The 12,877-nt window shown below is 34.3% G+C and overlaps 1 protein-coding gene across 1 annotated transcript in view; it reads left to right on the top strand.

Moving 5' to 3' along the window:
- Window positions 1–3,330: 3,330 nt before the first annotated feature.
- Window positions 3,331–12,877, top strand: part of RALYL (RALY RNA binding protein-like) — a 198,437-nt gene continuing 188,890 nt past the window's right edge. The window contains exon 1 of the mRNA XM_008582509.1: window positions 3,331–3,467. Coding sequence (XP_008580731.1) covers window positions 3,431–3,467 — 37 coding nt within the window. The 5' untranslated portion in view covers window positions 3,331–3,430. The remainder of the gene's footprint in view (window positions 3,468–12,877) is intronic.

The following is a 12,877-nucleotide window of genomic DNA, read 5'->3' as shown; positions in this document are numbered from 1 at the left end:
CCCTGATCATTACCGTACTGTCCTCATTTGTCTAAAGTTTCCCCATTTCCAAACTTAGGGTAGAAATACCTGAGTAACAAAATTGTTGCAAAGATTATGTGATGTGATGTACATTTAGCACAGGGCTGAACAATTGGGCTAGTTTCCAATAAAGTGCTCTCAACACAACTATGTAAGTCAGGCGATGTCCCTGACCATTACCGTACTGTCCTCATTTGTCTAAAGTTTCCCCATTTCCAAACTTAGGGTAGCAATACCTGAGTAACAAAATTGTTGCAAAGATTATGTGATGTGATGTACATTTAGCACAGGGCTGAACACACAGTCTCTCTCTCTCTCTCTCTCACACACACACACACACACGCTCACTCTTTCTCCTTTTCTCTCTTTCTCTTCTCTCTGTCTTTCTTCCCTTTTCCCTGTCTCTTCCTTCCATTTTGAAAACAGAACAATTCTAGTCCATTCAGAATTCTTGAAGGGGGTAGAGAAAAAGAAGAGTGGGGTGGCGGGACCCTCTCTTCAAATGCTCTTTATGTCCCTTGGGTCCATATTCTTCCTCCCCACTCTTCTGACCAAAGGTGTCCTCAGTCTCATTTCTCCCAAGGCCTCTCCTCTCCCTCAGCCCTGCCCCTGCCTTCCTTTCACCTGCCTACCATACTGCAGCCTGGTGGTCAGGAATTTAAGATCTCCAGGATTCAAGCCCATAGGTTCAGTGTACCCTCAGGAATAGATGCTCTATATGCCCTGAGGTAAGAAAAGTAATGTGAGAAGGGATTGATAAGAAGGAAATCCCTATATGGAGTCAGCTGGTATAGGGTTGGGAGTCAAAGGTGTGCCACACATTGGTGAGTGTGAATCCACCTATTTGTTTTAATGTGTACCTGTGTATGCGTAATGATGGGTAAGGCAGGAAGTTGTGGGGGTGGATATGTCAATGAAATTAATTAAATTGTTATGTGGTCTTTGTAAAAATTGTTCAGATTGATATTAATTATAGATAATGAAAACTAGCAATGTGAAATGAAAGAAATTACAAAGTTTATTGTGTATGATCATGCAATGATGCTAAAATTGGTAGCTTTTGTGTCATTATGTCATTAGGCCATTACTGCCTAACAATCTTCATCATCATGTTTATTCATATCATAAATATGTACCACATATGTCAGGCAAACTGTTTTCATTTTGCTGGATTGTGACAGTTTTTATGGCTTGCTCGTTTCATGGCATTAGTGTTCAAGAAATTGGCAAATAACTCTTGTTTATTGGATATGACTTTGTTTCAGTGAATTTAAAATACATCGTCACACCTGTAAGTATATACAATTTCATTCAAATCAAAGAATTCATCCAAATTAACCTGGGGACCAAAAGACAAAATATAAACTGACAAGTATTTGCATTAAGTACGAAAGTAATATTAGTCAATAAACATTAATTTGGCTATTGTCTGAATTCATTGAAAAAGAATTTATGATTGTATGGATGGAATTTATAACTTAAATGTTTATTAAAACTCATTTATCCCTCAAATATTTATTGAGAGCCTACTTTGTGCCAGGCGCTGATCTGATCACTGGACATACATCCCTGATGGGGAGAAAAGTTTTATGCTCAAGAAGCTTGTTGAAATAGGCAGAGATGGTAGAAAAACAAACAAGTAAATATACATTATCCCAGGTGGTTATTAAGTGCTATGGAAAAAGATTAAGCTGATAAAGGGTTTTGGATGTGAGGTGCATTTTATGTAGGTCAGAAAAGGTCTATTCATTTTATTTATTGAAGTATGTTAAGCTCACTATAAGAAAAAACACAAAGAAAATCTTTTTAAGGTATATAGAGTCATACATATACTGACTATGCCTTTAAAGTAAGATATAACCATAGTGGTCTTTGACAGAGTCTTATTAAATAATATAGTTAGTCAAAAGTACAAAAAATGATTACATTGTTAATGATAAATATACTAATTATCCTGATTTGAGCATCACATATTTCACACAGGTGTTGATATTCAACTCTGTACCCCACAGATATGTACAATCAACTATGTTTCAATAATAATAATTTAAAAAACATGGACATCCCCCCCCATAGAAAAGAAAAAGAAAAACAAAAGTTAAGGCAGCTGGACAAAATATGGCTGAAAACTTATTGAAAGTTATTCTTCATATCTGTAATTATGAAATACAGTAATTAAATATAAAATTATTCTTTATACTTAAATAATCCTTCTATTAAGAAGAGTTGTGGAGATGACATTTCCAGCTACTAATAGGTACCCTGAGTTTGTTCACACTAAATAAGAATTGATGTTTCAAAATGTCCACTTCTGCTTCTTGACTGGAAGGTGGAACTTAGTACATAATCAGGAAGTCTTGTAGCATAGAAATTCTTCACTGGTGTGTAGATCCTTCTGTATTTTAAACAAAGACTGAATTTCAGGCACCCTAATTAGCACATAAAGGAGATTTTAAAACCATACACTCTTAAGGAGTGCTTGGGAGAGGCAGTGTTCCTGAGCTTCTGCTGGGTGCCAGGCAGTGCTCTCAGAGCAGAGAGTACCAGACATAAGAGTACAAAGCTTCTACCCTGTCCACTTGAGGTGACAGCGTGAAACATGTTTAGGTAAGGTGATGCTCCAAATACTGTAAAAGTAGAGGCCCGAAGACTAAACTGAGGCTTCAGGGGGTGGAGTGGAGGGAAGCTTCCGGAAGGTCTTCCTGCAAGAAGGACAATGTGCCTAGCACATAGTAGGCCCTCACTGAGGCTGAAACCCTATTGTGTGCCTCTTTTATGCAAGACTCTTGGGATATAAATGTGAAAACATGCAATTCCTGCTTTGCCTGAGAAGCACAGTCTGTCCAGGAAAACAGATAAAACTAAAAGTGCTAATTGCTTTTAATAATTGAACATACAAAGTTCATTCAGGGCTCAGAGAAGGAAAGAATTGAGCAGAGTTTCAGAACAAAATACAAATCCTACTATTCCAAAGTGACTAAAAGATATATGAACCCAAAGGACAGTTTTAATTTCTGTAAATACCAAATAAGCATTTTTATATTTCATATTTAGATTTTCAGTTTTACTATTCTTGTTATATATATGAATCTATTCTTACCTCAACACTGCTTCAAGCATAACACTTTAATAGTGCAGATTTTATTAGAGAACTTAACTGATATCGGTTGGGGGAAGTAAAGAAAATACAATTTTCTCTGGAAGATTTGCATTAGATAGAGTAGTTACAGGCTGGAGCATCTCCCCTGTAATTTTATGAGAATGGTATTACCCTGGCTTTCACTGTGTGATTGCTGGTTACCTTCTGTCAGTGAGCAACAGTCTTACTGCAAAGCAGGAGCACAACCGTCTCTTTGTCTCCGTGGTAAAACCAATTACTTCTTAGAAAGTCAGATTTTTTTTTTTCAGAATGACCATGTACAGGAGCAAACGCAGACATCAGAGATGTAAGTAAAATTTGACCCAACTTTTTCATATGACTGGTGGGGAAAACATACTCGATTTCTTAAAAGACTAATCCTGACTTCTTCAGATACATCCTGGTAGTAGAATAGATACTGTAGCTCTTTTCATACTAATCTTTATCTTTATATCTGTAACATGCTGGAAGGATGTTGGGGGGGGGGATAATTTGCTTGTTACTATGGAAACCCTTGGAAAGGTTTACAAAATCAACAGAGAAATAGATCAAATGCAATTTCAGTCTAGCTCAGCATCCTTCATTCAGGCATGATCACTGGACAGTTCTCTTTTTTGCTTTTCTAGGAGTGATAGATTTTCTTTCCTGGAAGTCTATTGAAAGGTTTGGGAAGCTAGCCTAAAACTTCTATTTATTCATCCAGTTTCAATTACAACTCTCAGGGGAAATAAAACACTTCAGAATGGAGGAGAGAGAGTTAATTGTGATGATAAGCTGAATATTTGACAGGATATTCATTGCCAAACTTCTTGGTCCAGAGCAAATTTGTAACATAATTCACCACGGGCACCATTTCAAAGGGTTAAAAGGAGTCATCTGCAATCTACCCTAAAGGAACTGATTCTGACTGAAAAGAAGCAGCACAATTACCCTAGCCTAAAGTCCAGAACAAAGATGATTATGGAACTGAAAGCTATCAGGATTTAGCTACAAAATCAAAGAGTCTTACGATAAAACTGTTTGTTATATGGTAAAGCAATATGCCTCTCATGAAAGCTTAACAATCACATCTCTCTCCAGTAATTCCAACTCTTTATCAGTTTAGCTTTTCTATCATCTAAAGTAAATATTACCGTATTTAGCCCAAAATGGTCTGTCACTGACTCTATTATCATAGACAGGTAAGGACAACTTATTCTCTAGCCAAAGTCTGTACTTTTTTATTTCTTATAATGTCTTTAGATGTTATCAAATATTTTAAAAAGCAGAAAGACTATCAGCAACAATCACTCTAACAAAAAGCCAAGATATGATAGAAATGTAATTTCTAACATGACAATTTATTCTTTGATCTATTTTCACCTAAAATTTCTCATGTTCAAAGTTTTATGCACCACAGAAACCTCTGAGGGCTAAGAAAGCCAGTTTGCTTCTATCTGCTTGATTGCCTTTTGATGCCAATTCTTTTTTGTGAGCAAGAAGCTGCACATGATAACTGCTTTTTTCTTATAAAAATGATTGGTGTGAAGTTTACAAATATATTGCATGTACCTGAAAACCATCTTGTACCTTTACTTTTGTTTCTTTTATACATCTCATTTTTTTTTCCTTGTGGGTAATCATCGCCTTAATGTACATGGCAAATAAAAGATTCACGGAAAAACTGTACTGAGTCTCTCGCCCTAAGATGTGCTCACTAAAGTCTGTGATTAAACAGCAGGAAGAAATTGTGAATTACATAATCATCGCCTTAATGTACATGGCAAATAAAAGATTCACGGAAAAACTGTACTGAGTCTCTCCCCCTAAGATGTGCTCACTAAAGTCTGTGATTAAACAGCAGGAAGAAATTGTGAATTACATGAGACAAGTCAGAAGATGTATAATTATACAGGCATGAACACAGTAGGGTGTACTGGAATGGCTTAGTTAAAAAAATCCAGTGTGTTACTTATGTTTAATTGTATCACTTAGCCATATTATTTTGTACTTAATGTTTCTATATTCTAATAATGTAAAATGTCAGACAGCAGGAATATAATAAAATTAAAATATATAGAAAACTTAGCAATAAAAGCAAATAGAATCCTTAAATGAATTTCTATCCTACACTAATAATGTTTGCAAAAATGGAATGTAATACAAGTGTTTACCATCCAATGGGTATATAAAAATACCTGAATTACCCCATCACCAAAATCCAGGGCATTTCCATTTTCAATCATATCTTTTATTGTTGTGTTTTTGATCATGTAAAAGGCATAAACTCACCTAGAGGCAATTGTAATCCAATTAAGGCAATAATTGCACACTTAACAAAATCCCACTATGGGAAAGAAGGAAAAGATTATTGTGATTTTCTTTAAAACCGAAATAGTACATAAATCAACTTTCTAATTTTCTCACTTTCTAAAGATGTAATATAATATCCTTTAGTAAAAATAATGCAACTTCCTCTCAGAGGACTCGACAAGAGGAATAGGAAAGGTACATGTGGCTATGTCAGGGGCTTGAAGGGGGGGGGAATTAAATACTTGTAAGAGAAATTTTAAAGTATAAATTGCACTAAGCCTATGAAAATTCATGTGGGACTTTGAAATCCATTCCTCACTAATGTCTAGATTAGTTATTTAAAATTTCCTGTATAAGGGGAGGAGAGGGAGGGAAAAGTACCCCTTTCCTTGCTTCTGATGGAGCAGTTGCTATGGAAAATGAACAGCTTCAGTGCTCATTCAGATAACAGGTCTTACCTATGCATAACTGCATAATGACTCACAATTAGATGCAGAATATGTTGAACCTTATTAAAAAATGTTTGCCTGTGTCAGATGTTGATTTTGCTGGAGCCAAACAGGTAAAAACCACTTTAAGGAACTCTAATATATGTAAACCTGCTTTCAAAAATCAAGTTGATTTGGGAATCATCATTAGTATAAATAACTTTTTAATTGAGTTTATTTAAAGGTTAAGTTTTTTATACTATATATTATAAAGGCATTTATTAAAATGTGCAATTTATGTTCAATTTTTCAGAAATTTATATTACACATAAAACAAGAGATACCTGTAACCTCCCTTGCTGAAACTCTGAATGACCTTGAGGAAACATTTTGTGGCTTTTTAAAAAAAGACACCTGGAGATGAATTTTTAAAAAAAACCTGAATGTATTACCAAATGAATATGTTATTGGAATATAGACTTAGAGGAAAACTAGAATAAAATCTGCCTAATATTAAATATAGGATTTTAAAATACTACAATCTCATTACCACAGCAAAGAAAACAGTGTAAATCTAATTTTAGGTCTGCAACATTTTATCTTATTTTACTGAATTGGAACAGATATTCCTTTTTGTTGCTAATGATATGTTTGACTGAGCATATCCATATTATCATGGAAATACATGATGAGATCATTTTAGGAAACTGAACACTAGTCATCATAGTCCTTTACTGATAATCTCAGCCAATATCTATTATCTCTGTGGGCTGCAATCTCTTCTTTAACTTTAGCAAATTGTTCTGAGAAGATGTTTTCTAAGGTATCGTTCATCTCTAACCCTCAGTGCCTCCGCAACACAGACCTCATGATGTCATTCTTCTACTCAAAGATATTTGATGGTTTCTCATTGACTAGAGGGTGGCTCTGGGCTTGTATGCTTCAAATCCATGGGTGACTGTGAAGTTACTGCAGGGGCCCTAGAATACATATGAATATTGATCATTGCCTGTATATTTATATACACAGGTATGTGTATATATATGCACACATACATATATATGCTGCTTTTTAAGTTCTAAAATATCTTTAATAAAAACAAATGTATTTAGAAGGTGGTACTAAATTTGTAATATCTTTTGATACCGCACATATTAATTAAGAAAAACAACTATACTACATGTAGATCTCACTATTATTCAAAGTTTTTAAAAATATCCTCATATTCCCAAAGTTTGGGAATCACTGAACTAGAAAATTAGTATAAACATGATCTTATAACACAGACACTTACACAATTGTCATCCACTCAATACTTACTTGCTTCCTGGTACCACCTTCTAGAAAGCATCAGGGGCACTGGGTTGATAGAGTAAGAAAGGTAACAGAATGTAATTGAGCAGGATATTTCATATATAACTGAATTCAGATATAATATGTATCTACTAACTTTTAAGAAGCACTGTCCATACTTCTAAGTAATTCATGCAATATTTTTATTAAAATGAAAATTATAAGAATGATTTTTAAAATCATTACACTCCATACTAGGCAAGCCATGCAATCATTGACTGGAAGACAATCCAACTGTGATCATCCAAAGGTCAGAAAGATATTATTGGATCAGTAATGTTTTCTGGCTCATCTTCTTATAAATATTTTTATATTCTTAACATGTTAACCCTATCTCTTTAAATATCTTTTTATGAGAAAAAATAAATTCATAGTTTGATAGAATTGTTGTAAGGCTTCTCAAGGCATTGGCAGGGATAACCAAGACTGTTGACAGTCTCAATGTGAAATCGGTGCCTTAGTGTTCGTCGTAGATAATGGGTTTGATATTCTACAATTGTCAGGAAGTGAGTTGTCTTAGTGATCTCTTACATATTCATCACCATATTTTGTTTCATACAAGTCTTTATTTTAAGTACTTATTGAAATTGTTTATTACAAATTAGAAAGTAAGATAAAATGGATTATTATTCAAAACAAATATTCATATTGATACTATGATCTCTTTGTAACTATGAAGGCAAAATAAATCATTGACTACTAATTTCCAAATTATTTCATATCTCAAATGTTGATATTATTTATTACATAACCAGTTGAAGATATGATCTAGGTTTTAAAACGCTTTTTAAAAAATTTACATTAAAAAGAGTTATTTGAGACTCGATTGGTAAAGCCTCTCCAGAGAACACTATTGAATTCAATTTTTTTGATTATTGATGCTCATTGAGAATTGCGGTCTGACATCTGGAATTCCTCTGGCCTTTTTCTCTCTCAGGTTCTGATATGAATTCTATAACTAGTATGGATTGAGAAATTGTAACTTTACGCATTCCTCCATGAAATCATGTCTGCATGGATAGAATCAGGATGGTCTCACTGAGTACCCACAATGTGACCTTAGACGCCAGTGTTAAAGAATTAGAGGAGAGATGTACAAAGGCTGACTTATAACACCCGATACTTTAAATGGAAATATATATTGGTCTGCCTCAAATCCTTAATCACAGACTTACCTGTGCTCTAGACTGTGATTGGTTCTGCCTGAAGGAATACTTATTCATCTCTCTCTCTCTCTCTCTCTCTCTCTCTCTCTCTCTCTCTCTCTCTATCTCTCTCTCTGCGTGTGTGTGTGTGTATGTGTGTCTCCCTGTATCTGTCTCTATCTCTCACTCCCTCTTCCCTCCCTTATAAAATGATGATATATTCTATGTGTTTTTCTATTTACAGTGCTATTTACAGTAAACAGTCACTTTAGTAGACAGAAAGCATTTGTAATTTTCCTCTTAACTTCTTTACTTTCAGAAAACAACTTGACTATCACACATCACCTGCTTTCTTAGTTTCTGGCATCTAATAATCTGTGCTGCGTTTGTATCTAGACTTGCATAAAAACCATGATATTAACTCTGCTCCCAGGTGTTTGGGTAAATCTTCTCTGTAGAATGTCATTTATCTCTTTAAAGAACGTTACAGTTAAAAAATAATGTAGATTTTTATTTAATGAAAACAAATTATACATGTGAAACCACTAGTCACTTAACAAAATAAGATTGGTGTTAAAAGCAGATATTAATCTGTCATTATAATATACTGTCATATATAGTTCACAAAATTTTCTCCCTTTGTGGGCTGTCTCTTCACTATGTTGATTATTTCCTTTGCTGTGTACAAGCTCTTTAGTTTGATGCAATCGCACCTGAGTATTTTTGCTTTTGTTGCCCGTGTGTTTGGAGTCATATCCAAAAATCTTGGCCCATACCAATGTCAAGAAGCTTTTCCCCTGTGTTTTTTTCTAGTGGTTTTATAGTTTTAGGTCTTACACTTAAGTCTTTAATCCATCTTGAGTTGATTTGAGTTGGATGACATAAGGGTCCAATTTCTTCTACATGTGAAGGTCCAGGTTCCTCAACACCATTAATTGAACGGACTGCCCTTTCCCCATTGTGTGTTCTTGGAACTCTGGTAGAAGATCAGTTAACCATAAGTGCCTGAATTTATTTTCGGACTTTCTATTCTGTTCCATTGGTCTATACAAGCATGTCTGTTTTGCAAACCATACATCTGATAAAAAAAAATATCAAAAATGTATGAGAAACTAAAAGAACTCAATAGCAAGAAAACAAATAACTTGTTTTAAAAATGGGCAAAGTACCTGAAAAGATATTTCTCAAAAAAAATACATACAAATATCCACAAGGTGGAGTAAAAAATGTTTAACATCACTAATTATCAAGGAAATTCAAATTAAAACCACAATGAGCTATTACCTCAAACATGTTAGAATGATTATTACCCAAAAGACAAGAGATAACAAGTGTTAGATGATGTGGAGAAAAGGGAGCCCTTTTAAATTGTTGGTGGGAATGTAAATTGATACAGTCTTTATGGAAAACAGTATGGAGGCTCTTTAAAAAATTAAAAATAGAACTACCAAATGATGTAGAAATTCCACTACTGGGTATACATCCAAATGAAATAAACCAGTTATCATGAAGACGTATCTTCACTCCTATGTTCACTGCAGAATTATTCACAATAGTCAAGATATGGAATTAACCTAAATGTCCATCAACAAATGAACGGATAAAAAAAATGTGGTGTATACATACCAATGCAATACCATTCAACCTTAAAAAAGAAGGAAATTCTGTCATTTGTAACAACATGGATAAATCTAGAGAACATTATACTAAGTGAATGGGCCAGGCACAGAAAGAATATAACACATGACCTCACTTATATGTGTAATCTAAAAAAGTGGAATTCATGGAAGCAGAAAGTAGATGGTGATTACCAGAGATTGGGGGAGGTGGTGCGATGGGGTCAAAGGATTGGTCAAAGGATTCAAAATTTCAGTTAGGAGGAATAAGTTCAAGAGATCTGTTGTATAACATGGTGGCTATAATTATAACAAGGTATAGTAAGCTTAAAAATTGCTAAGAGTAGATCTTATGTATTCTCACCACAAAGACATGATAAGTATGTGAAGTAACAGATTTGGTAGTTAGATTTAGCCATTCTGCAATGGATACGTATATCAAAACATCATGTTGTACACCATAAATATATACAATTTTTGTTTCTTGATTAAAAATACTTGCAAATGAAAACAAGCATAAAATCAAAAATAAAATACTGCCATGTGCTTAGGCACTTTGATGTGATTACATGAAAAGATGACCATTCATGAGCACTGATGGAGAGTGGAATAGGAAGTCATCTTTTTATGGTCTAACATGTACCATCTTTGAAAGCTCTGAAAGCAATTTTCTTAAAAAACCATGATCTGGTATAATTATGATTTATAAATCGAAATACCGGCTATCACAAGTGGGTAAATACAAGGGGGTGGGGATCAAGTATGTGAAAATCCATCACACCAGCACAAGTTGGCATTAAAAGTCAAGGGCATTTACAGTTAATCTCAAGAGGATTACCTCTTGCACTAAAATTATATAATGAAGTAATGGAATATATTCATTGTTCTTTAGAATATGTGAGGTTAAATAAACCTACAAAGAAACAGAAGGTAAGTTCAGTCTTGTCAATCTAGATTAATTAGATGGCTTTTTTTTTTTGCAAGTGACATATGTAACTAGGATACGTAGATCATCAAAACTTTCCTAGATGTTGTCTACCTCCTACTAAACTAAAAAATGTCTGTTACAGGGATTTGAATTCTAATTTTACATGATTTTATTATTAGAACTTTGTTTCCATCCAAATAGAAAAATGGCACAGTTGTAAATGAATTGGTAATATTAATAAAAATGACCAAAATAACATTTGACATTTATTGAATTTTTACTATGTGTCAAGCACTGTTTTAAGCATTTTGTTGTATATGATGACTGTAATTTATGTAATAGAGCAAGAATCAAACATGACAGAGCAATAATCCAGTAATCTGTGGCACTTCATTTTCATTGCAATTTCAAAATGTTATTCATAATTTTTCTTTCTTACGCCCGTACCAGACCGGGACCGGCAACGGGATCGCAACACTCGGCGCTGCACCCACACCTCGCTCAGCCAGTGAGCAGGAACTGGTCTGTATGTGGGATCCGAACCCCCGTAGGGAGCGCCGCCGCGCTTCCCAAGCGGCGCACTGCAGCAGTGCACCTGCACCCGCACCTCGCTCAGCCAGTGAGCAGGAACTGGTCTGTATGTGGGATCCGAACCCCCGGAGGGAGCGCCGCTGCGCTTCCCAAGCGGCGCACTGCAGCAGTGCACCATCGGGCCGGCCCCATAATTTTTATTTCTAATCTCTGAAAACTGCACAACCAAAATTAAATTAAAATAAGAATATTAACTAGGGTGAAAAAACAGGCTTATATGTCCCCTAAGGAAACTAAAAAATTAACTTTAAAAGGCAAAATATAATGTTTGACCAAATCTCTATTCTTTGAGTCACACAAAAACAGGAAAAAATATCCTGAGCAAAGTTTTGCATACATATGTGCAAAGAAATTATCCACAAATGAATGTATTTACCTCATATGCTGTCTTTTATACAAAAGAATGAAAGGTTTACAGAACTTAGAAAAAAGTGAGGTTCTCTGCAGTGATTTTAGTAATGCAATATGAGTCATTACACTCTTCTTGGTCTAGAACAGCTAAATTGTTTGTCATATACTTTTGATTAATTTTCCTTTTTTCTAGTTATTAATTTTCTTGGCATTATTTACTGAATTATGCTCTCATTCTGAGTATGGAATTTCTGACACCTTTATTTATGTAGGGCTACATTATGTATGTGTTAATATTGACTCAAGGTCTTAATGGTTTATTACCATTGACATTATATTACCTCTAGAACTTCATTTGTATTTAAAATAAATATAAAATCGACATCTATTTCTGTAAACTCCTTCAGGAGTATGTGGCATATATTTCTGTAATGTTTCATGCCTCAGGATGCTTATCATTGGAAAATGCTATATTTTATATTATATGATGCTTTTGACCCCTCGTGAAGTTGGAACTGCCTTAGAGGAACAGCTGGATGTATTTCCTTAAATAAACACACATTGTTCTCCAAATTGCTAGTATCAGTCTTCTTAATAGGCTCCACAGGCAATCTTGACTTTGAAGTCACCTCTGCTGAATTCATGTAGATAAGTCTATTTTCTTCTCATACTTGAAGAGTGTCTTTCGACTTGAGTTTGGACTTTGTTTTTAAATGTACAGCATAAAGTCATAACTTATCTTTTACCTGTACTCTCAGATTATACTATTTTTAGTGTTTTATTTTATGTGACAATTAAATGTAAAATAAATAAAATATCAAAAATACAAGACACGTGTAAATAGATGTGAACTACATGTATTATTTAATTCTATCTAATTTTATAGTGTCAATAATCAATGAGAAGCTGGCTTGCAAGTAAATAAAAATAAACTTACACGAAATCAGGAACATTTATTTTAATTGGGGTGAGGAAAGATTCATTTACTTGTTTACATCCCTGGCTTTGCTAAG

This window comes from Galeopterus variegatus, unplaced genomic scaffold (assembly GCF_000696425.1).
Source record: "Galeopterus variegatus unplaced genomic scaffold, G_variegatus-3.0.2 Scaffold2654, whole genome shotgun sequence".
Classification (NCBI taxonomy): domain Eukaryota; kingdom Metazoa; phylum Chordata; class Mammalia; order Dermoptera; family Cynocephalidae; genus Galeopterus; species Galeopterus variegatus.
This window is presented reverse-complemented; position numbering and strand designations above follow the sequence as displayed.